The sequence below is a fragment of the Girardinichthys multiradiatus genome, chromosome 19 (genome assembly GCF_021462225.1).
Source record: "Girardinichthys multiradiatus isolate DD_20200921_A chromosome 19, DD_fGirMul_XY1, whole genome shotgun sequence".
Lineage (NCBI taxonomy): Eukaryota > Metazoa > Chordata > Actinopteri > Cyprinodontiformes > Goodeidae > Girardinichthys > Girardinichthys multiradiatus.
Window position 1 is genome coordinate 23,018,872 of NC_061811.1, and position 25,152 is coordinate 23,044,023.

The window sequence follows — 25,152 nt, forward strand, 5'->3', positions numbered from 1 at the left end:
TGCCGTCGCTTTATGTTTCGCTGCTGCAAGCATGCAACCAGGTGAGCTTTATTTAGGGCTGAGAACCCAGAGGAAAATCTAAACAAAAAACTGTAACACTGTGATCCTCAAACACAAGTGCAGAAATGAGGCATGCTGTTGTTTATATTGCAGAGATTAGATAAACTGGCCTGTTTAGTTTCATGGCAGATGGTTGGATATTCAAGCCAATTTCCGATGGATCCTCAGACACAAGCTCTGCATGGCTCCACGTGTGAGAAGTATTTTTGATAATTAGAAAATGAAATGTGTCAATAAAGCAAATAAGTAGTGGCAATAAACAAAGCAGGTTGCATGACAGACTATCTGGGAGTCATTTGGACTGGCCAGCTCACTAGACATTTAAGGTTTGAGGGATTTATTTCACTTGTGTGGCACCACGCAACTTTTTATTGCACCTTAACTGCTCTGTTGAATTTCTCCAAAACAGAAGAGTATTGTATTTTTTTTCTTTGTTTGCTTTTGTGGTTGTATACATTTCTAGAAAAAAAATAAGAGACCACTTTATTATACACATTTGTTTATTAAATTAGCATCTTTACATGTATGGAAGCCATGCAGAGATATCAGTTTCCAGTGAATTCCAATGCAAGATCACCCCCCTACTGATTGGGTGATCAAGAGCGGTTGCCCAAAAGCCATAACACTTCTATTGTGTTTAAAAATTAGTATGAACAGTTCTTTGTTGTGTTTATGTTAGTTTGAAATCTGAAAGCCACAACTTGTCTGTAATTTTGAGCATCTGACATTGTCTGCACACAAATGCTTATGAAGGTGACAATGTTTTTATTTGAAAATTAAAGATAAATCAGTAGTTTATAGATACAGCATTAATACAGTAAAATCAGAGAAACTGATACATTTGCAGTGGTCTTTTTAAAAATTTTTTATTGTTATTGTTTTAAAGATAAATATTGTGCTATAGACTGTGTAAGAGAGCAAACTAGCTGCTATGTCTATCATTAATAAGAGTCCAATCTACAACTTACAAAAATGTTTTTTTCCTTCCATTTATTTTCTTTCGCTCTTGATTTATTATTCATTTCTGTCCTTGTCTCACTGAGGAGAGGAAGGCAGTTTCATAGTTAGATATGTTAATTTATTTAGTTAGAATCTCTCACGTCCATTTTTTCCCTCTCTTTGCTTTGATATGCATTTTTAATACACAGCCCCAGGCTACATCTCATTTGGAAAAGAAAGTTGGTTTTTCTGTAGATGATGAGGCTCTTCGCTGTGTGTCTCCTTCCCCTGTTTTTGCCTGCCCTTCTCATACCTGATGGTGGAGAATAATAAGCACACTTTTATTTACACTTGAATGCAGCACTGTCTTGCAGATGATTGGATTATGGTATAGTGAGAACAGGATGAGGCCTTGCTGACACTGTTGATTTCCCTTACTCGCCCTGCTTTGGCTATCTCAGACATGCAAGCCCACCCAGGGCTTCCCAACTCATTGCCCCCTCCTCATATCCACTCCATCCTATTTAGGGAAAGAAAAAGATGCCGGATTACACACAAAGACTGATAAGGAGAAAAACACACACAGAGCAGTGCAGTTTTTGTATATGGCCAGTGTGTGCACTTTCATGTCTGTATAATTAATGAATAATTTTTTTTCCTCTCTGCTACATCCAATTAGGGTGACAAATACAATTAACAGTCTCTGAGTATTATCTGCTCTAATGAATTAGTCTTTATGTCTTCTTGTGCCATTGTGCTTTCATATTAGCATATGGCTGTCTTTTTCCCTTTTATTTGCACATATGAGACTGAACTGAATGAATTTCTGCACAGTTTCAAATTTGTTTCATACAATTTCTGCATGATTTGCAGGCCCTAGTGCTTTGTTTTGCAGAGCTTTCCTTGGGGAGTTTTACTTTTCACATAGTTATAGTGCAGCTTATCTCAGCAGTGCATGGCAGGCATGGGAGAAAGGAAAACAAACCGTTTCTGTTTGGTTTCTCAGGTGCCGGTTTAGGGTGCTATGCTGTAAAGTTAGAAAGAGAATGCAATAGTTCATTTTGAGCCTATTCAGTGGAAATAGGTGATTGGGTCTGGTTTATTTCAGCACATCAGATGTGCATGGCGCCCTCAAGCTCAGTGCATTGTTGAAACAGGCCTTTTTCTTTTTGTGTAGGGATTGCTTATTTTATGACCTTAGATTTCCTGTTTGGTTATTGTTCAGATGCAGATTCTTCATGTAAACCATATCTAATCATGCTCACTTGTTGCATCTCCCACACTCCACTTATTCTCTGGAGCAAAATGAATGCAATAAATAAAATCACAACACTTCAGCATTTACCTTGGATTAAATGACGATATGCAGCTAATGATTGTGTTACAAATATATGTTTAAGAGTTATTTGCTGGAACTTATAAAGGCAAGAAATCAAATGAACTGTCAGTTTTATACTGACATTTATATGGCCACTCTTTTTTGGAAATTACATTTCTGTTTAGACCAAATGCATGAGTCACATTGAAAAACCTATCTTTCTCTGAAGATATATTTGCTTGAATCTTGTGGCTCCTGCATAGTGATTAAAATAAAGTTTTCAGGCATAAAGGCAATCAGTTTACCCTTCCTGTCTGTTAAAACACACTTGATTTATTAGCTGCTAAATTAAGGACTCTTTATAGTCCTCGATAATTGAGGGTGTTGTAAAGTGCTCAGTAGAGTTGTTCTGACACTTTTTTGAAGGGATTTCACGTAATTACGAGCCTAACCCAACAACAACAAGAAAGAAAATTGTGAGAGCCGATTTTATTTCTTTTTCTGTTTGTGTTATGATGCATTTTGAAATTTTAGCCTTCCTTATGATTTAGTGCCCTGTTTGTTAACTGTACTGTGCATGTTTACCTATGTAGCTGCAACACGCACACACACGCACACACACACACACACACACACACACACACACACACATACTTAGCGTGCCTATATGCTGCTATACAGAGCAAAGAGATTTTGCCCTTTTCTCTATAGGTTTCAGGGAACTTAAGTGAAATTCAATGATGCTGCTAAATCATTTTTATTTGAAATTCCTTGGGATATAGGCAGACTGCAGCGAGGGAAAGTAAAATTGTGCCGGGCAGGTGTTTGTAAATGAGAAACAGGGGACAGCCTTCACCCTGCTCTCCTGTGGCCCGGCTGCACAGCCAGCCTCTTTTCCCATATTGTCTCCTGCTTTTATATTAATTACAACTTGTATTATCAGCCGCCAGTTGCAAAGACCAGCAAAAGCTTGTCCCTAGAGACTGCGCTTCTTTTGTATCTCACTCTCTATCTAGTCCTGTTGTGTATATTTTGTGCGTTCCAGCTTGTGTGTGTATCTGTATTTGCCAGCCAGGATTCTCCTCCTCCTCCTCCTCCTCCCAGTAACACTGCTCTTTAACACAATTAGTGAAGAGCATGGAGTGAACCATGTTTGACTCCTAATTATGCCCAGCTTTAGGGAATAGTCACATGAGCTGGAGGCATTTGCTGCTTCCTCTGTTTTTTGGTGTAGGTTGAAGACTATTTGGGTGACACAGTCTCTTTTTTCCTTGCAACTTGTTTGAACTTTACCAGACCCACGGGGCTTGTGACAAAATGGTTTTGTGTTTGTGTTGCGCAGCGTCTGATGATGCACCCGCTACAGCTTGTGGAGGCCCTCTAAATTATTCATGGGGAGGAGAGGGTGTTGCTTTTGTTCCTTCATGTAACGTGGAAAGTTAAAACACACTTGTTTTTATATTTGTGGTCTTGTTTTGCTGACAAGATTGTGAGGAAAGGCTGAATTACAGGTAATGAAGTGATTGTTCAGTTCTGGTAAAAGGTTAAGCGCAGGTAACATCGTACCTACACCAACATCCACAGAACGAGGTTCAAAACATATTCACTGCAACTGCTTCACAATAGATCTCCTTAGTCACAGCAGGCACCGTAATGTGACATGGGACCGAGGCTCCAGGTCAATTCGTGCCCACATGTTGCCATTTTGTCCCTTTATACCTCCATTTTGTACTTTTTGTCCCGTCACATTTTCCATGATTTACGCATCTACTTCTGTGGACTGCTGTTCTGACTGCAAAAGCCTAATTTATAGATAGATAGATAGATAGATAGATAGATAGATAGATAGATAGATAGATAGATAGATAGATAGATAGATAGATAGATAGATAGATAGATAGATAGAGAGATAGATAGATAGATAGATAGATAGATAGATAGATAGATAGATAGATAGATAGATAGATAGATAGATAGATAGATAGATAGATAGATAGATAGATAGATAGATAGATAGATAGATAGATAGATAGATAGATAGATAGATAGATAGATAGATAGATAGATAGATAGATAGATAGATAGATAGATAGATAGATAGATAGATAGATTGATTATGGGTTCAAATTAGACTGGTTGACTCTTATGAAATATGAGATTATGTACAACCTCTTGCTGATTGTTAAATTCTATTTAAAGTGCCATAAAATACAGTTTGCATAAACTGCTTATGCTATTTTTGAGATTGGAGTTGTTTAAGGCAGTTGAAATCTTTGTTAGCCTTGGCCTTTAGGCATTAGCCATTAGCTTTAGCCTCTGGGATCAATCTAATCTACACACTTAACTTAATTAAACTTATTTAAAAATCATAAACTACACTTTTAAAAAAGAGAGATTTGTGTGCTCCATCCCAAAGTATCCTCTGTATTATTATTACTAGGTCTTAAAGTGCTACAGTCTTCCTTTTGCTCTTTAAGAGGGAAGCTAACAAATCTCCATCTATATTTCAGCATACAGGCACATTAAATCCACGGGGTAGCAAATCACAGCAAAATATCATTCCCTTTCATGCCATTAGCTGAGGTGTCTTTGAATTTAATTTAGTGCCAGCACCATTAAAAATGACACATTACTCTGCAATGATAGCTAAATTAAGTCCTATCGATTCGGCTGTTGCATTAAAACCACGCTGTAGCCAGAGAGGTTCAGATAGAATAAGTAAGCCAGTGTTGATCTTCAGCTCTGTCCTCTGCCTTGCCATCACTGTGAGGTAGTAAAACCTAGTCATTTTCTTCTGCTAGCACAACAACAGCTCATCCTGAGAGCACACAGTCGAACTCTGCTTAAATACATAATGCACTCAGGGAGCCTGGGATTTTCACCACTCTTTCTTCCTTCCTTTTGTGTTGCATTCAACAAAGACAAGGGGATTGATGGTCTTTTCCCACATTAGTGATTTTATTTAGCATACACAGTGTTGAGAGTAACAGAAAATTACTTTAACAACAGCCCCGGCTGCCATGTGTTGATCAGTGGCCCCGGGAGTGAACACATCACAATCAGAGCAGAGACAGGGACACTCTGGGCTTACTCCTCAGGGTTAAAACTGACGCATGGTTTATTGTTCGCCCTGTCTTCTCACCCCTCTTCTGAGTAATTCTCCAAGCTCTTCATCTGATTGCCATCCGGCGAACAGCTGACGCTGAGTAGGCCTCAAGTGGAGCCCTGAGTCTGAAGGGTCTTGTGTGTTTCTGTCTGCTGTTTTCAGCTCCGAGCTGTTTGAGAAAACAGCCCGCCTTCCCTCTAAAAACTTAGCAGATAAAAGGGCCCCGTTCACAGGCAACGGCGGTCGGACTCACCTCCGCTGCAGGACAAGCAGCAGCACATCAGGACTCTGTTCCCAGGGGAGTTCAGCTTTTCAAACCTCCGTTAAGTCTCCAGGCCCTGTCCTGTCTGTCCTGCTCCAGTACAGCTCACTTTGAATCCAGTACGACAGCAGGGAGGCAGGAAGACAACTCTGTGGTGGTAAAAGAAAAAAAAAGGATTCTTTTTTTTTAAAGATTCAAGTTGGACAAAATGGTAAAAATCTCTTGGAATACTCTTCTGCATATTCATTTTCCCTTTAGCTTTGTATACATGTCTGTGTCTTCGATGAAGAAAAAACCCATAGCGGGTACTGAGAAGTGGGTTGAGGTTTGTGGGAAGCCTGGGCACAGGCATGTGTTTGTTTGGCTTGGGTTCCGCTCAAGGGTCTGCTCCCCCCCCCCCCCCACAACGTCAGAGCCAACATTTTGTCATCGTGCTCAGGTGACATGTTAAATTGGGAATGACCAGCGAGCGTTGCGTGAGCAGCCAGGTCGTACCAGCTGGTGTGCGTTTCATCGAGCCTGTGTGTGACGTGACAGTCTGTCCTGCCGTTGCCTGAATGGCAAAGGAAATTCCACCTCTAGCCTGCCTTCGTGTGGCACTGATAAAGCCCTTCCTGTACAATAGAAAATCCTGTTTCCCCGTGTGCTTTGACAGGGCAGTGGGAAAGACTGGGAGAGAGAGGAAGAGAAGGGGGAGAAAAAAAAGCGAGAGGAAGGCAGGAGAGAAGAAAGTTTGTTTATGGACACGTCTTTGAAGTCCTGTGAACCTAAAAGTGATTGTGTATGCTGCTACGTTCATACTCCGCCTTTTATTATGTCATTATCATGTGAGCTTAAGTGTATTTCTGCAGCCGCTGTGGCCATTTGTGTATGTCAGTGTGGGTGTGAACACATTCTTGGCAGATTAGCAGGAGAATCACTGTCATATCTTATTTTCATTTCTGACAGTAGTAATGATTAATGGCAGCTGTGGTGTGTTTGGACTTTTTACCTCTATATTTCTGTCTTGACACGGAAGTCTCAATTGGTTATGGTATAAATGAACTCTGGGCTCTACCATATGTGTTTAGATGATTATTCACAAGAGTTCTACTTGCAGCTCTCAATATCAGCTGCCACATTAACAGAGCTGTATTTTGCTCTCATGCCTTAATGAAACACTATGATTACAGTAGTTTGACTTATAGCCAGCTGCATTAGAGCATCATTTTCTTTCTATTTATCTGTGATTATGGTAGATTCTTTGATTTTCTGCAGGCTTTGAACTAATCGTGGGGACTCTTTACCTTGGCAGGATAATATAAGCATGCTAAGCACCCTCACTGTGCCTAAGAGTTCTCCCTTTTATATTTTCAGAAAACTCATTTGGACTTCCTCTATTTCTATCCTTTTTTCCCTTTCAATCTTTCTTGTCTTTTGGTTTGTGGCTTGGATTGGGAATGCTGTTGGATGTACGGATGGATGCATGGATCCCACGCTTACTTTCTCCCTTTTTAAAACCCTTTAGAACCCAACTTCCTGGAGAGACCACGATGACGCCACCTCCACACATTCAGCTGGCACACCAGGGCCCTCCAGCGGGGGACACGCTTCACAGAGCGGCGACAACAGCAGCGAGCAAGGTGAGCTACCACACAAACTGGCACGCAAGTGCAGTCGCACGCATGTAGACAAGAGTGACCATATTTACCTCAGCTTTTTTAAACAAACACACATATAGTGCGTTCTAAAGGATTTAAATCTCTTTAAGGTAAAGTTTACATTTTGACACATTACAACTACAAACTTCAGTGTATTCTATTGGGATTTTATGGGATAGATCAACAAAAGTAATGCAAAAGAGAAAGAAAAGTATAAAATTTTTATAACAGAAAAAATTGTGGTCTGCATTTGTATTCAGCCCCTTTACTCAGATCCCACAAAATCATCTAAGATGCTTTACAGGCATTAGCTTTACAAAAACCATATATAATTTTCTTTCCACTTCACAGTTATACACTACTTTTTTATTGGTCTATATCTGGTGACGGTTTTTGTTCTGGGCCAAGCTACAGTGGCTGTGTGGTTATGTTTTACATTGTTAATGTGTGGGGGCAAGGGTAAAGAACGGGTTGGCATTGATAAAAGGACCACCACTGTCTATTACATAAAACCCCAGAATCTACATTCTAGTTTGCATTAGTGACAAAATGATGAAGATTCAAGGGGTGTTAATACTTATGCAAGGGTCTATATATTAGTAAAGGAAATAAAGTTACTTTATGCAGAGAAAGATGTTTACTGAATGGAAATTTTGTTCATACTTTCCCATTTTCGACTGCTGTCCATGTGAACACAGTCAAATCTGAAAGCAAGCATGCTGATCCACTGTACGGCTCAGGCAGAAATAGCTGCTTTAATGTACCTACCCCAGAACAGGCTTTTCAAAATCTTGCTATTAAAAGAGCTAAATAAAAGCTGGTGATTAATAGTATATTTCTGCCAGTTCCCGCTTGAATGTGAACCATATTAACTTTGCCCACACAAAAGCTCTTAATCATGTCTCATAGTGTCTTGTGTTCGGTGTTATCTCCCACTCGACATGCCAAACACTAATAATGCATTTCAAAACAAGACTATTTGAATTCATTACATAGCATGTGCCACAGCTGTCCTGTTAGTATTTTTGTCACGGTGTCTACCAGTTTTGACATGTAAACTGAAAAAATAATAGGCTTTTTGGTAAGTTTAGAGGCGAGACCAAATACACTGACATGTTACCTAGAATGTATGCTCTACTTTCCTTTAGTAAATAGTTTGTTTGCTATTATGGGTCTCTGTCTCTCTCTCAGTCTCTCTCTACAGGTCTATGGCTTTGTCAAATAGACTGATGTTCCATCATGCTTTTACCTGCAAAACTTTCCAGTTTTGCATTAGTTCCGACTATCGTTTTGCCAGTTAACGATCACACATATTGATGGACCTATTGTGTCCTATGTGGTGTTTATATCATCGTCTGCTCTCCAGACAGAAATGGTTGTTGTTGCAGCTTTTGAACCATTACTGACCACAGACTGGGGGCCACAGAAGACCTCTGTGGTTGGATGCATCAGTAGTAGCTGGATCATATTCTGATGTCAGGCTCATTGGGAATGATGAAGGCAGTGATAGCTACAGCTTGATTAAGTGTCTAAGAGAATAGAGACGATTAAAGAAGAAATGACACCCAAAATAGTTGGCTTTCCCTGTCGAGGTTAAACAGTAATAGAGATAAAACTGGGCTTACTGTCACAAAGAGCATATAACAGTTCATATTACCAAAACCCATTCAACATCGTGTTATGTTACAAGCTAAAACTCCAGTGTTTTTGTTTTGGGATTTAATGAGAAATGCAAAGTGGTGCAAAATTGTGAAGTCAAATAAAAATAATACACCTTTGTTTTCACAAACAAAAATCTGAAAGTGTGGCCTGCTCCTCTATTCAGGCTGTTTTACTCTGTTTTACTCTGATACCCTAAATATAATCCTCTTCTCATCAACTCTGACCAACTTCTCAGCCCTGCTGAAATAAAGCATCCCCACAGCATGATGCTGCCACTGGCACTTTTCTAAATTTGATTTATATTTTACAAAGCTGCCTTTTAAGAAGAGTGGCAAGAAGAAAGTTATTTTTAAAAGACAACCAATAAGAAGTAATGTTTAAAGTTTGCTGCAATCTATGTAGGATGCAGCAAACATGAAGAAAAAGTGCTATGGTCAGATAAGACCCAAATAGCATTTTTGCCTACATGCAAATGCATTCCATTGCATACTCACAAGAAAACATGGTGATGATGATATCATCCTGTGTGGACACTTTTCTTCGGAAGGGACAGGGAAGTTGTTCAGAGCTGGAACCAAATACAGGGCCATCTTGGAGGAAAACCTTATAAGCTGCAAAAGACTTGAAATGAAAGATAGTTTTACAAAGAACTGACTCAGGGAGGCTAAATAAATAACTCACTTTTCTTGCAAAAACATTTAGACCCATGCATCATTTTCCTACTTATATATTATGTAGTACTTTGTGTTGGTCAATCGCATAATGTCCTATTAAAACATATTGAAGTTTGTGGTTTCATCTTGGTAAAATCTGAAAACACTGAAAGTATGAATACTGTATAATGGGAGCGCACAATAGTGAATAAAAAACAGAGAACAAAAAAAGTCTAAAGGCAGATCTTAATACAGAACAAAACCAGTTTTCAGATGCCTCCTTGCAAGTGCAAGTGGCTCTGGAGAGGAAGAGCAGCCAAAAGGGGATGGGGTGGGGGTGAGAGGGAAGAAATGCACTGCCTATTGATTATCTTATACACATAAATACAAGTGACCTGTAATCCACAGAGCACTTATCGACTCCTTTCCCCACCGTATCCAGTAACAGCAGATCAATGCTAGCCGAAGACAGTTACGGTACAGCCCCATGCGCTGGGCCTACACAGACCAAGGCTAGATCATGCTAAATGCAGCATCCAGGACCTCAGGATGTTTCACAATAAAACCTAAGTAGGCAGCTAAGAGCTGAGGAAAAGATTAAAAATTTCAGGAAAGAAGTTAATGAGCAAAAAAGGTGAAAAAGTAGTCACGGCAAATAAAAGAGAGAGAAAAAGGGAATTGGACCATGGGCAACTGATTTAATGGTCTAATGAGGCCGTCCTCTAGCCAGTTGTTTTGTGTGAGGCATGCTCTGACCTTTCTCTTCGTTCGGGAGCCCCACTGCCTCATTTTTCACATTCTTGCAATTACGTTAACGCTTGAAGCGCTCGCTGACTCTCGACTCTGGCCCTTCCATTCTGACAGAGCCTTCCTGCTCCAACCTCTCCACCTTCCCCTCCTCTCCCACTCCGCGCTCTGCTCCACTCCACGCATGAACTCGCCTCCGATCTCAATACAGTTGAGCATTAAATTTGTAGTCCGCACTCTTAAGTCCAACCAAGAAATTAGGAAGTGTGCGCTTCACTATGGTAATGGGGTCTTTAACAGCTTGGCCTCTCTTAAAAGAGGTGACAATGTGGATCATTTGGTTGAAGAAACAGTGGATGGGCTACGGTGGAAGATAAGAAGAGAGTAAAAAATTGTAGAAGATGCACAGTGCCAAGAAAAATATCAAGTTTTCCTGCCGTCTTGAAAGATGTGTTTTATCCATGCCTGAGGCACGGAAAACAATTGTGTGTTGAATAAAACACTCCAGCCCAATTTGACCCAAAAGGCATTTTTTCAGTGACAAGATCCAGTTCGACTGAATAACTTTTCCTTTCATTTGAACTTCACCAATGACTTATGTGGCTGTACACAACCAATCGACAACCCCCTCATCTGTGCCTGATACCCATTTTTACAGATATACTAAATGTTTCCCAAATCAAAACTGTGCTTTAAATATATAATCAATGTGGAACAGCCCAGTCCAGGTTTGACCAGATTATAAAATTGAGGTTTTAATTCTGCTCTCAATCTGAGGTGCCAAAAATAGTTTTGAATATGCTCTTTTTTGTATTGCTTATAAAAAAAGTTTGATTAACCTCAAGTTGTGTTTTAAACATTGTTCAGTGTTCAATGTAGAATTTATAGAAGTTATCAAATGTAGTATACATTCCTGAAAACAGTGAAAAGCTCTTTAATTTAGGGGATATTATGAATCTGCTTATCAGATACCAACCTCAGTGTTGCTAGCTTCCAGTGGTATACAGCCATATTTTCATGCTGTGCTTTGATTGCAACAGCAAAGCAATCTTCCAACTAACTGTTGACTGGACCTCCAAGCAATAGAAAACTTATAAGTGAATCTCACTTTGTTCTTTTGGAGTGCTGGTGCCACCTCCTGATGAAATGGCACCCTATAGGTGAGCCACATCACCCGATATAAAAACTATGACTGTACACAATACAAAGGTGGTCAGGACTCAAGAAGATTACTATAAACAGAATTTATTTCCTTTTCATGTTTTGTCAATCTTGGCACAATCTTGGCAATGTGTGAATAAAAAATCAGTGTGTAAACATTTTTTATCTTCAGTTAAATAGAAATCTAAACTGAGTTCAATTAAAAGTTTAGAGAAAAGAGAAAATATTTAGTTTTTTTGGTTTACTTTCCTAGAAAAGAGAATATGAATAAGGATCCTCAGGACTTACTCTAAGCCTTTGATGAATGTGTGTGACTTTAGATAACACTTGTTTCTAAGCAGGTGTCAACATTTTTAACACTCAAAGCGTGATGGAACAGTACAAGATAACATACTGTGCAGATTTGCGCACAGCAAGCAAAAAACAGAAGCAATCAGTGAAAAATGAAATAAAATTCAAACTTTTTACATAGGTTGTACATTTGTTCAAATGGGAAAAAATCCAATGTTAGGAAATATGTTTATCGTCAGAGGCCATCAAATTCTTGTTTAAAATGTGCTGGTATTTCAAAAACAATGTTAGCAGGGCCACAGCATCACACATCCTGTAACATGCTTAACAGTGGGTATAAGGTGCTTTTCCACATATTCATCCTTTGTTTCACACCAAACCCACCTGCAATGTTTGTTATTGAAAAGCTTAATCTTAGTCTTGTCTGACTAAAGCACACAGTTCCAGTTAAAACCCTAGTAGAGTTTAACAAACTCTAAATTATTACATTTGTAATGGTAGGAAAGAAAAGGCTTTTTTCTAGCCTGCTTAAAAAAATGAACCAGTTGGCATTTAGAGTGCATTTACTGGTCGTTATGCAGATGTTTTACCCTCCATACCAGCATGCTCACTTTGCCTTGTGGCAAGATAAACTTAGGTCTTTGTCCAGCCTAGTGGCCAGTAGCTAAAGGAAATGGGTCTCTGTGCCGCGTCCTAATGGATACAAAGTCATGGAATACTAAATAGAAGTTCCTGGAAACTATGATTAACTTAACAAAATTAAGCATAAATAACGAAATACTTCTATTGTCGGTTATGTCCTTTCTGATTTAATCAAAAACATTTCTTTCTTACCCTGGAGTTTTTTCATAATTAAATACATTCCAAAAAAGTTAGATTTTTCTTATTCTATTTTAAATATATTATGTAACTGCAATATTATATGGATGTATTTTACATTTTTACATGTTTACCAGGTACACAAAGAAATTTGACAAAATCTCTCTCAATATATAGTCCACAACACTAATTCAGCAGGAAAGGTAATGCTTTTACCTGTGCATATGATTAAGTTCAAGAGTTTGCATGCCTCTGCTCCTGTCCCCACTTGTAATTATTAGTTATGCATGAATACCAAATGCATAATGACATCTTGAGTGCTCGGCAAAGGGGATTTCTGCACCATTCCCAGAATCTACTGTAAATGGAAATGGCTCAACAGAAGAGAGGAGAAAGCATTTTGTACATTTTCTCAGCAATTGAACAATCCCCACGCTGTGCGGATATACAGGCTCCCTAGAGAGACCAAGAGAGGCGGAGATGGAGAGAAAAGGGAGGGAGAAGCTTGAGTGTTCGGCTCCAAGGAAGCGTGCTGCGCTTGATGGTGTTGTGGTACATTTGCGTGTGTGTATATGTGGGGAGTGCGGTGAACCCCCTTGGCCCCGGCTAGGGGCCCCACTAAGTGAAGTCTTTGTGGTTTAGCTCACTAGAAAGGGTCATTGCTGGCAGGGACACGACTCCTGGTGTCCCAGCATGAGCATGGCCTGCTGAATACTGCATTTTAAGGACCTTTGGCTTTAACTTTGCTTTTAGGAGCTCTGTCTGGTACCAAGAATGTTCAAACAATGCTGGTAGCTAAAAAAGAAAAACATTAAACTAAAATCTCAGCAAAACGCAAGATGGAAGTCTTGTTGAATTTTAGAGGCTAGTACTCCAGCTCTGGAGGGATCTGTGAGGTGCGTCTGTGTTTATAAAATATACAGGTCGTGTCTGTTTGCATCTGGGTGTGTGTGTGCATGTGTGTGTGTACAAGCAGACACGTGCATGTGTTAGCTGGCTCCGTTTAAGTGCCTGTTAGAGTTTAATTTAGTGTAGTAATTAAAGCTGAACACTAGCCCATAAACAACAGATAAACAATAAAGCAGACCCACGGCCTGCTGTTCCATGGTTCCTTCTCCCAGCTGCTGAAGCACTGATAATTTTTACACAGTGGCCCAATCTCACCACAATACAATGCAGAAGCAACATTGGTGTGTATGTGCTCTGACTGTGTGCAACTGACTGAACGAAAGCAAAGAAAACTCCAAAAAAAACCACAAAATGTTTTTGATAATAAAGCAAAATTAATTTTCAAACAAACACAATTATGAAAATCAGCTTTTTAAATGATAATTTCATTAAGGGGGGGGGGGGGGGTTATTAATAGCTGCCTTTTGTTTGTGATCTGGTTATCTTTGTCTAATAATAAAATTTAATGATCTAAAATGTTTAAGTGTGAAAAAAGCTAAAACATAAGAAGTCTGTAAGGGAGTAAATACTTTTTTACGGCACTTTAAATACAGTTTATATACGCTTCCATCACTAGCAGAAAACACAGAGGCTCAAATTAGAAATCATAGAATGAGAAAATAAGTCATGTAAAAAAAGGAACTCAGCAGAAGTAGAGATCACATAAACATTTAACAAAGTGCAACCATGATGTGCATCAAAACTTATAAACTGTCACATCTTACTCAGCAGCAGTGAGTGAGCAGGAAGCAAGCTGAAGATAAACTCAGCTAATGAGGGTAACAATACTTCAGTGCTTCTTCATACATTTGTTGCATCTTTTGCCTTCTCTCTGCATGCAAGCCTGAATGTTGGTCAGGTGTCTGCTTTCTAAAGGTTGCAGTATGTCTGTCTGATTGTTTGTTGGGAAGAGGCAGGGCAACTACTGAAAGCTGAGAGGAGTTGCTGCAAAGAGGGGTTGGGGGGTAGAAAACATGGTACAGAGGGGATACGTTCATGATCCCATTAGCATAAAAGAGGCTAAATTATTCATGTGGAGTGCTTAACCTATGGGGAAAACTATAGTTAATGCACATAGTTTTAAAATGGATTTCTCCCTGGCTCTGCCCTAACACCAGATTCTTGCTAGATTCAGCATTCGTGGACATTTACGGGAATGACCACCGTGCACACACACACACACACACGTGGGCAAATGTGCACACTAGCGAAAACATCAGTGCTCCTCAAGTTGTTTCAAGGGGTTCTGCTCTCGTCTTTCTCTCTCCATCTTCTCTCCACCTCTTTTTCCATTTGTTCCTCCATCGCTTTCCCGGTCTCTCCCCTTCCCTCACACTTCTCTCCTCTTTCACCCCTCTCCGTCTCGCCTTCAGTGCTGCAGACTACCTGGCACTCATCCAAAATGTGATTAAAGAGAATGATCGGCTCCCTCAGATCCCTCTTTCCTTCCTCCCTTCCGCCCTCTCTTCCTTTCTTTCTGTCTCTGTCTTTCTTCTTAACCTGTTGTTATGGCTTGAAAACAATGAAAGAATGTGGACTATAACAGTACTGAGGACTGCCAGTATGGTACAGCCTTCCCACTACATCACCATCACCCCTTGCCCTTCATTCTAGCTTTCCCTTTCCACATCTTCTCCTTTTGCCTTTCGTCTTTGCCGAAATGCTATATGAGGCCTTGTCCCTCTGGTCCATAATCATGAACAGGCCCTTGGCGCGACCTGGCTAACCCGGCCTAGCTCTGCCTGAAACTGGGTTTCTGCATTGCAGGAAAGGCACATTAACTGGGTCAGCCTAATGTGCAAACTAATGTTTGGAGAACATAGGGAAAAAATTACCTAGATTATTCTGACAGCAGCTGACGAGAATGTCTGCTTTGCGCCATTAAGGCAAAACCTTTGGGGAGATGTTTTTTTTCTTTTCTCCCATAAGCTCATTTTCTAGTCTGATTCCTACTCAAGTATTTGCTCATATGGTTTCCCTCTGAGTAGTATCATGCCTCACAAAAGTCATCACACCACTTTAACTTTTTCATTTTTATCACATTACAACCACAAATAAAAATCTAAAACTATGCTGTGTATTTGTATCCTGAGTGAATTTAAAGAATCACCTTGCATTGTAATTACAGCTGTAAGTCTTTTACAGTATGTCTTTAACAGATTTGAACATCTGGAGACTGAAATCTTTGCCAATTCTTTGTTGCAAAATAGCTTGAGCATATGCAAAGTGAATGGGAAGCCTTTGGTATTCTAATAATAATAATGATAATGCATTTTATTTACAAGCACCTTTCATAACACTCAAGGTCATTGTACAAATGAAAACCTCTTACAGGACCGCCCTCTGGTAAGCTTCATTGACCAGCTTCACTGACCAGGCTGAAGAAAAGTTTGCCCACACCATGATGCTGCCATCACTATGTTTCAACATGTCTGTTCAGGGTGTTGGAAAGTAATAGTTTTTCACAAAATATTTTTAATTGCAGGCCTATACAGTAAGTTCAGATAATGTGGCCAGAACACTATCTTTCATGTGTTTTTTGGTGTCTGCAAACCTGACATCTTATAGTTTTCTCCCAACTATGACTTTCTTCTTGCCGTCCTTCTATAAAGTCCAAACCTATGGAGTACAGGACTGAGATGTGGATCTTTGTAGCTCTTCAAGAGTTAAATGGTAAATGGACTGAACTTATATAGCGCTTTTCCAGTCATACAGACCGCGCAAAGCGCTTTACACTAGAGCCACATTCACCCAATCACACTCACTAACGCTCACACATTCATACACCGATACGTAGGCAACTTGAGGTTAAGTGCTTTGCACTGTGGCACATCAACATATGGCAGGAGGGAGCCGGAATCAAACCCACAACTTTCTGATTGCAAGACGACTATTCTTCCTACTGAGCCACAGTTGCCTCCATGGGCCTCTTGGTTCCTTCTATCATCAATGTATGCTTTCCGGTTTAGGTTGAGGGCCATGTCTCCTTTTTTAGATATTGAATTGAATTGTGCTCTGTGAGATGTTTTATAGCTGGTTGTACTGGAGACTATTTAGGGGTATCACAGTAAAAGGGGCTGAATGCAAATTCACACACTCCAAATAATTACATAGAAGTTTGTGGTTGTAAACTGGCTAGATGGGAAAGGGGTGTGAATACTTTTGCAAAGCACTGTAGATGAAGACTAGGAAATCTGAGAATGACTTGAGCACAGTTTAAAAGCTCAGAGGAAACAGAATTGTTGGCATGTTATCAGAAATCACCAGCAGTGACTTTTTTCCCTTTACTCAAGCTTTGATCAACAAAAACAACAGAGTGTGGGCATGTTGAATCAGTTCATTATATCAGGGGTTTACACGCCCATGTTCTCCTGCTGATTACGCCATTGTGTGTGGTGGTGATGTGGAGTGCAGAGGGGTCTGATGTAATATGGCTAAAAGGGATTTCAGCATGTGTCCCAAAGGGCATCTCCGTGTCCATTAATGCTGCCGCCGTTGCATTTTCACAAGGATGACAAGACCTCGGTTATTTAAAGGCCAGGAATGTTTTCCCAAGACTTTTTTTGGACTTGTCTTGGAAGACTTTGCCCAAGAGGGGTTCAGCCTAGGAGTCACCTTTGAGAGGTGATAATCCAATTTCTCTAGCACTCATCAGATTTGTTTTCCTTTTGTTTGGCAGCCACTCCATGAGTGTATATAGACAGACATTGAATGACAGGCAGAGTCTGTGAGATGCTGCTGATTTCTGTGTCCAAATCCGGGCCCCACTGCTGATTGGAGAGGGGTCACAGAAGCCAAGACTGTCAAAGGCACACCTGCAGGGAAACTCTAAAAACCCATGACTGCCGGTTTACACTGGACTGTTTAAGGTGTACTTAGCTGGAGTATAGCCCTGACTTCAAATGTCCTTTCCCCATCTTCACCTTTGTGTTTGACCAATGGGCCTTGTGCTCTTTTACTCTACTTTCTTTCTTCAGCCTCCCTTGGCTCTTTAATCTCCTCTCCCACCCCCACCCTCCCAGTTCTCCTCCCCCTTATGTCTAAAACCCTGCATCTCAGCAAAGGTCCCTCCAAAAAAACAGCACACGGTTTAGCAGACTGGCTTAGCGAGGCTAGCTGCAGCTTGTTCACCAGCTGTGTGGTTTTTCTTCTTGTGTAAGCCGAAGTTTACACTCTGGAGCATATGTGGAACTGCAGCGGAGCAGCTGTACCCTACAGGTAGCGCTTTAGCATACAGCCACCAGTCCAAGCTAGTGGGAGGATGATAAAGGAAGTGTGTTACAATCCTGGTTCTCTTCTCTCTGCTGCTGATTTTCACGCGCTCATCTTTCACATTTATGCAAAGCTTTTGAGGGTATTATGCAAGATAAGCTCATTTTCTAGTCTGATTCCCACTCTAGTACATGCTTTAATGACTCTTAAAGCCAAAGGGCTGCTTTTTTATAGGAATAATAGGAGTCCCGCGGTCTCTCAGTTTCTGTGTAGCCAGAGTGCTTTTTCCACACCTGATCACTTTTGTTCACCCATTTAATGGCTATTTGGGAGCAAGCAAAAGTGAGCAATTTGATAGTGTTTATCGCCACAAGCCCTAATGTTTATTGGAAGCATGTAACTAATAATTTTTGATTACCCCAGAGGAGGTATTAGCCATGTTAGTCAGCAAGGATAATTTTGTATTTGCATCCCTGGATAAGAGAGCACTCTGAAGGAACACTGGGGCTAAATGCGCAACAAAACAAATCAAACAGGCCAAACAAGATGCTCCATCCTGGCTGGCTGCAGGGGGGAAAGCTGAGAAAACCTTCATTATGCATTTACCATAATTCATTGAGAGCGATATCAATTTGTAGGATACAGAGAGATGTTTGGAGGGGGAAGACGGAAGAAAAAGAAAACACCATATCAAACGAAAAGAAAGAGGAAAGAAAAAGAAGCGAGATGAAAAGGAGAGAGATATTCAAGGATAGCTTGTTGCAGGGGTTTTTAAAAGGCTGATTCAATTACACAGTTTTCCATGTTTTGAGGCAGGACTTGCATGTTAAATTGTGCAATCTTTAGCAATGTTATGCTCCAACCCTGAACAGAACAAATGAGGATTTGCTTTTATTGAAACAGTTTGGCTCAGGAATTATCTTCTTTACCATTTGTGCTGAGATTGAGGCTCTACTCCACAGTGGTTCTCAAACTTTTATAACCAGACAAGACATTTTAAAAAAGTACTACAGGAGTTGAACTTTTGATTGAAGTAAACATTTTATAATTCCAAGTTAGAAAAATAAATAAAAAGTAACCAGGGTCAGAATTCAATAGGGAAAGATGGAGGTATTTCATCAACCCCAACCCCAAAATCCAATATGGCTGCAGTGATAAGCGGTTTTGTTATACTTCTGGTAGCTTGTGTGTAAATTAATCTTTAAAACTCATAACTGCATGTGTTAGCACTATTCCTGTACAAGTTCCTTTAGTGTTTGAATACATTAAATGTGGACACATCCGGTGCTATTAGCTTGTGTTGATAGTGGTGTGAAGCTTGGTCACTGAGTTCAAGAATCAGCAAATCCGTCTCGCCCTCCAACTTTCATGGCAACACCAACGTGGCAAAGTTTTGGTTCATATTGTTCCCAGTAGGCGTGGGCGACATGAAGTTTATATTTTATCACAGTGTTTTAAGATTTTTATTGCAATAACAGTAAAAGCATTGGTATAAAATATTTAAGTGAAAGGAAGTATTTCTCACTGTACTTCCTTTTTGAGTATTTTTTTGGAGCAAAGATAAGTTTGCCGGAACTAATAATTTTCTGGGCTCTTTGGGAGCGTATAACCGTTTCATGATATATATTTACCTTGTAAATTTGATTTACACCAAGACTTCCCTCTGTGTACCACTAAAGGCAACCCAAGTACCACACTTTGAGAACCATGGCTCTAGTTCAAATATTTCCCCTCTGTTCATTTAGGGTCACTGTTTGGCTTCAACATTGCTTACTCAAAGGTTCTTTTTTTATTTGATGGGACAGTTACTACATGGTTTCATTTTTCTCTCCTGGCAACAGTGCACACTAAATGAGAGAAAGACCTTTAAAAGCATCTTTCCCTTCGCCTGATGGCGAGGATGACTAAGGCCCCATTTAAACAATTGGAGGAAACTCATGGAGACAGCTAGTGCTTGAAGAAATGAGGGCAGACAGAAAAACACACTACTATCTTGTGATAACCAGTACTTTCTTTCATTATGTCGGTGCACAAATCTCCACCTTGGAAAAACTGTACTAACTCCATTGCTTCATTTAGGAATTAAACAATGAGCAAAAAAAACCAAAAAAAAAAAAACAAGACAGAAATAAAGAAAAAAAAACATTTAACATTCCCCAAAGTGAGGGAGGGAAAGATGTATTGTTTAGTACAACTACTTACTCCCAGCAATGCAGTTCTTAGACAACTAAGTGTCTACAGGAGACATCTGCGAAGCCTGACCTCATGACCCCAGAAAGAATGTTCTTAAGGTGGGGGGAAAAACTGCCTTTTCCACTGCAACAAGGCTTACAGGACAGTCCAAGCAGCTGCACAACAAACACGACCACTCCACCAACAGAGGAAAAATACGTGAAAATGTGGAGTAATAACAAGACAAGGTGCAAAAGTTAATAGGTGATGGGAAGAAATTGGAGGTAAATAAATTGTAAGTAAAAACACAGCTGGACTTGCTATGAGTTTTGCCTTGTAGGCTTGGCTGCCTCACACTTCTCTGGACTCCCATGAGATCGTTTTCATCCTTTATAAGTCAAAAAGGAAGCCTGGTTGAAAATGAGAGGTTACACAAGCCAGACCCGAGCACCTCAGAGTGAAGAGAGGAGAAGATCCCCGCTGCAAGGGCCCTGCTGCTATTCAAACCACCTGCCATTGTGTGGGCGCTCATCCAGGCCCATTGTTGTGCAGAAATTAGTCGTGCTCCTTTTGGCTCCCTTTGGCTCCGGGGGCATGTGGCAGACCCCCTTGTTGTTCTGCGTTCAGATATGTGCTTCAGGAGATACATGGCCCCGGCTACCATCGCCACTGGCCGTGGGCTCTTTGCCCCCTCTTTCATAGCAATGTACAGCTAGGTTATTAATTATTTTTGCTCATCTGCTCTCTGTTGTTGTTCACGTCTCCAAAACACTGTTGGGCCAAAATTCCTATAGTTATTTCTCTCATTCTTTTGTAGTCCTGCTCTCTGTTTTCCTTTGGAGCATATGCTTACTGTTCTTGGGAGCACCCTCATTATACCCGTGGTTAGAGTTTAAGGCCCTCTCTCTTTGATTTTGGTCTCGTGGGGAGTGAGCGGTGGGCTGTGGGGAGCTGTAGGGCCGGCCCAGCTCTCAGGGCTCCCCAGCGAGCGTCTCGGAGAATGGGCTTGGGGGTATTGTGGAGCTGGGTACTGATGCAGGATTGCCGGCACTGATGCTGGTGCAGGGGGGTGGATGTGAGGGGGAAATTTGAAAAGTCAATAGCAGAGGCTGCATAGAAAAAACTGAAATAAAGAGAATAAAGAAAAAAGAGTGTTGGGGGGGGGGGGGGGGGGGGGGGGGGGCGCAAAGAGGAGAAAAAAGAAGATGGAAAGCTTCATAGACTGAGGAGTAAGGAGGTCTGCTAATTAACAGCTTCACATGAGGAGCTTTTTTCCCTTCTGGAACTTTAGTGCTTCATGATAACATGCAAGGCAAAATGATGACGACCTAACAGATCCATTTCACTGCCAGACCGACTAACTTATGATAAGGAAGAAATGGTAATGTTGCTCTACTAAATAAATAACAAACAGAGAATATTTGTTTTATGCAGAAAATCTTTTCAGTTTACTACATTTAGAGGTGATATTTTTCTTTGTTCACTCAGAACTACACCATTACCAGTAGGTCAGACTTGTTGGTACCCCTGCTGTTAATACGTTGTAGGACCCCATTTTGCCAATAGGATAGCACTTTGTCTACTATAACATTTCAGTTATAATTAGTTGGGATAAACAGGGAGCGGGATCTTTGTCTATTCTTTAATTGTCTATTATTTAAGAAATCATCTCTAAATCATCCAGAGTCTTGGATCTTCTCTGATGCTTTCTTCTCCTAAGCTCACCTGACAGGTTTTCTACAGGATTTGGGTCTTGGGACTGAGATGGCCTTGGAAAAAAGTTGTTTTGTGCCCAGTGAACCATATCTGTGTTTATTTGGCCACATGTTTTGGATCCTTATTATCCTGAACCACTCTGTGACGAGCCATTTTTAGTTTACTGGTAGAGTCCAACAGATTTTTATTAAAATCTCCTGGTATTTTAAATAGTTAAGAATGTCATGCAATTTAATAAAGGTACCAGATCTCCTCTTTGAAGGACAGGCCCACAGCATCACACATTCTCCACAACACGCTAGTTTCATGACTTATGAAGTTCAGTGCACATAAGCCTTATTGAATAGCATGGTCACTTGTCTTTCCCATTTCAAAGAGTGGCCAAGAGAAAGGGGTTTTTGTGTCACGTCATAGTTATACTCAAGGGAAACAGGAAGTCATTGATTAGTTGGCACTCTGATCAACCTAAAAACTAAGTTATGCAAAAAAAAGTATTGAAAGAAAGACTGGCCAGCAGCATCACAGATCTTTCACCATACCTAAGAGTTTGCTTATCCATGTACTCATAGTTTGTTTCATGCAAATCCCATCTGGAGTGTTTGTAGCTGAAAACCTCCGTCTTAGTCTCATCTAACCAAAGCAAACAGTTCCAGTTAAAGTCCCAGTAGAGTTTAGCAAACTCCTCATGTTTGTGATGGCAGTAGAGAACAGCAGATTTTTATGGCTTCACTCTGAAACAAATCATTGTGAGGTAGATGGCAACTAATTGGTTGTTATGAAGCCTATGTGACGCCAAGATGTCACTCTTTGCAACATAAACATGGGTCCTTGTCCAGCCAAGTGGCAAAAAAATAGCCTCTGCATCATGTCATATTTATACTGAAGGGAAAAAGAAACTTATGAACTACTATTTGATAGTTCCTATGAACTCTGAACAACACGATAAGAAAAAGAAGCATAACTAAAAAAATGTTTTCATTGATTAGCAATTACTTTTAATCTGTAAGTTTTTTCTAACTGAAATAATTTTCTTAAATTTTAAGGCTGGATTTTTCCTTTTTTTCTATTTATGTTGCTGGAATTATAAATTGTTTTGAATTTTTTTACACCTTTAACCATGGTTATCAACAAATTTGTACTTGTCTGTAGATATATATGTAGACAAGCTTTATATTGGGAGCAGCAGGCTTCATCTCATCTGATCCCACTGAGTGCAATTTCTAAATGCCTGTCAAGCGCCTCAAATCAAAATTAGTACCATGGAATTGGGCTTTAATTAAATGACCTGCTGGATTTACCTTAAGGAGTGGGGCGGACAGTCAATACTGGCCTGGTGAAAACCACCTCACTGCTTGCTGCAGTCCCATTAATGAAAGGAAATAGTTGCGTGTAAATGTATTACGCTCTACTTCCACCTTCTAATTATATTTTTTCCTTCTTTCTGCTTTATTCATTCCCTGTTTCATTAGGTTTTAATATTGAAAAAGGCTTTTAACTGACTCTTAACTCTTCATTGGGGCACCAGTTATTTGCCACTATGTATTAATGGTGTGTCAAAGTAATGCATTTATTTTGTGTTGAGAGAGATCCTATTTGCTACTATTGTTAGGAAGATGGAACTATATTTCCTTGCATGGTTGTTTCCACAAGGAGGTTGTGCCATGGAGCTGAAACAAATGCTTCTGCTTCCTATAAGAATAAGTGAATTTATGTCAAGGAGGACAGTGGTCCCTGGTTATAGACTTGTAAAGAAGCCTGTAGGTGAGGGGTCTTGACAAGACATGAGCAGCAGATTGTCATATAAAGCGGGATCTGATTTCACTGCTAGTTGGCTCCCAGGAGATACCTACTCTACCCTCTGTTGATCAGGCTGTGATTCACAACTGTGAGGAAAAATACAGCGATAAAAAGAATGAAAGAGTACTTTTGTGAAATGGGATGCTCCCGTTCTGCATGCCATAATTCCCTTCTAGGCTCAGAATAAGAACAAGGAGGAGAGCAAAGGAAGCAAAGGGAAAAAACTGTTTTGGTAAATTAATGCGTTTGAACTTCTTTTGGCACATCCTTTAAATGTTTCCCCTAGTTGTGTGTGATGGACTTGTCAAAAAGCCCATCTGCATTTGTTTGGACATGATTACTTCAAAAAACCAGGGAAATATATCAGCAAGAGGACAGACAGTATCAGCTCCTCACTGATCTGACTAATTTATGAGGGTAAACTGCACTGACAGAGAGAGATAGATGCAGGTGAAGGGAGGAAGTTTTCATTGACTCTCTGGAACAGGCCAACCCAAAGCCCCTGGAGGGATCTCTCTCAGTTTGAACTTTATCAGGGGCTACGCTTAATCAATACATTATTGGAAAAAGAATTAATTACTAAAGCAGACAAAATCAGCTGCATTTTAAACCAAGGATTCATCAATTCTGTAATCTCTTGGTTACAGCCCAGGTGTCAGGAGGATCATTTCAGCTCCATGTAATGAGGAACAGTGGGAGTTTACTCCAACCCTATGTTGTCCTCATCTCCCTCCTCTCGGTTTCCTACCCCTCCCTCCAACCATCAGACGTTTCTGAGCCCATTTCCCACCTTCTCTACTGTTTACCATACTCTGATACCATGCCTGCTTTAAGCATCTCTTTTTTTTCTCAATAGGGATTGCACCCTCCTTGCTTAATTCCCTCCACATTCCTGTCTTTGCAGGAATGGGACGAAAGGGTATTAAACTAGAAATCTCTGGTGCGAGAGCTTACTTAAACGGGGACATTCCCGCTGCTGCAGTCATCAAGCTGGACATTCCTCTGCCCGGACTGGGGCACTGCTGGTTTTGCAAAATGAGGGAAGAACATAGAAGATAGGGGAAGTTAGGGCAACACTTTCTGATCCACTTGTCATGCTTGAGTAGAAGATTCAAGTATTTTATTTCCATACAGAGCCTTGCAAAAGTATTCATATCACCATAAAATATGATGGTGGCATCATGCTATGAGATGCTTTCTTTAGTTTGGGCCGGCTGGCTCGTTAAAATTTATGAAATTATGGATAGAGGGCAGTCATGCGAAAAAAGTGTTAAAAGCCTTCACAAGATTTGAGACTAGGGGTAAGTTAACCTTCTTGCAGGACAACAACCCTAAACATACAACCAGAGCTGCAATGGAATGGTTTAAATATATTCATATGTTAGTCAAAGTCGGACATAAATGCAATTTATATGACAGATCAACTTTGTTTTGAACTAGCACATAAAATCCCAATAAAATACATTCAAGGTTGTGATTGTCTTGTAACATTTTTTTTTTTGCAAGAGACTACCAACATCAATGGATTATCAGAAGAAAATTAGATTAACTTTAATGAACAAGCATGTTTCTTCACATGGCACATGAGTATGCCTTGTGTCAAGTAATCTTGGCTGAACTGTTGTCGCAGCCACTGCCATGCACCCTCA

The 25,152-nt window shown here is 40.2% G+C and overlaps 1 protein-coding gene across 1 annotated transcript in view; it reads left to right on the top strand.

Moving 5' to 3' along the window:
• Positions 1-25,152, top strand: part of meis2a (Meis homeobox 2a) — a 99,853-nt gene that overhangs the window by 5,278 nt on the left and 69,423 nt on the right. The window contains exon 7 of the mRNA XM_047345266.1: positions 7,193-7,307. Coding sequence (XP_047201222.1) covers positions 7,193-7,307 — 115 coding nt within the window. The remainder of the gene's footprint in view (positions 1-7,192; positions 7,308-25,152) is intronic.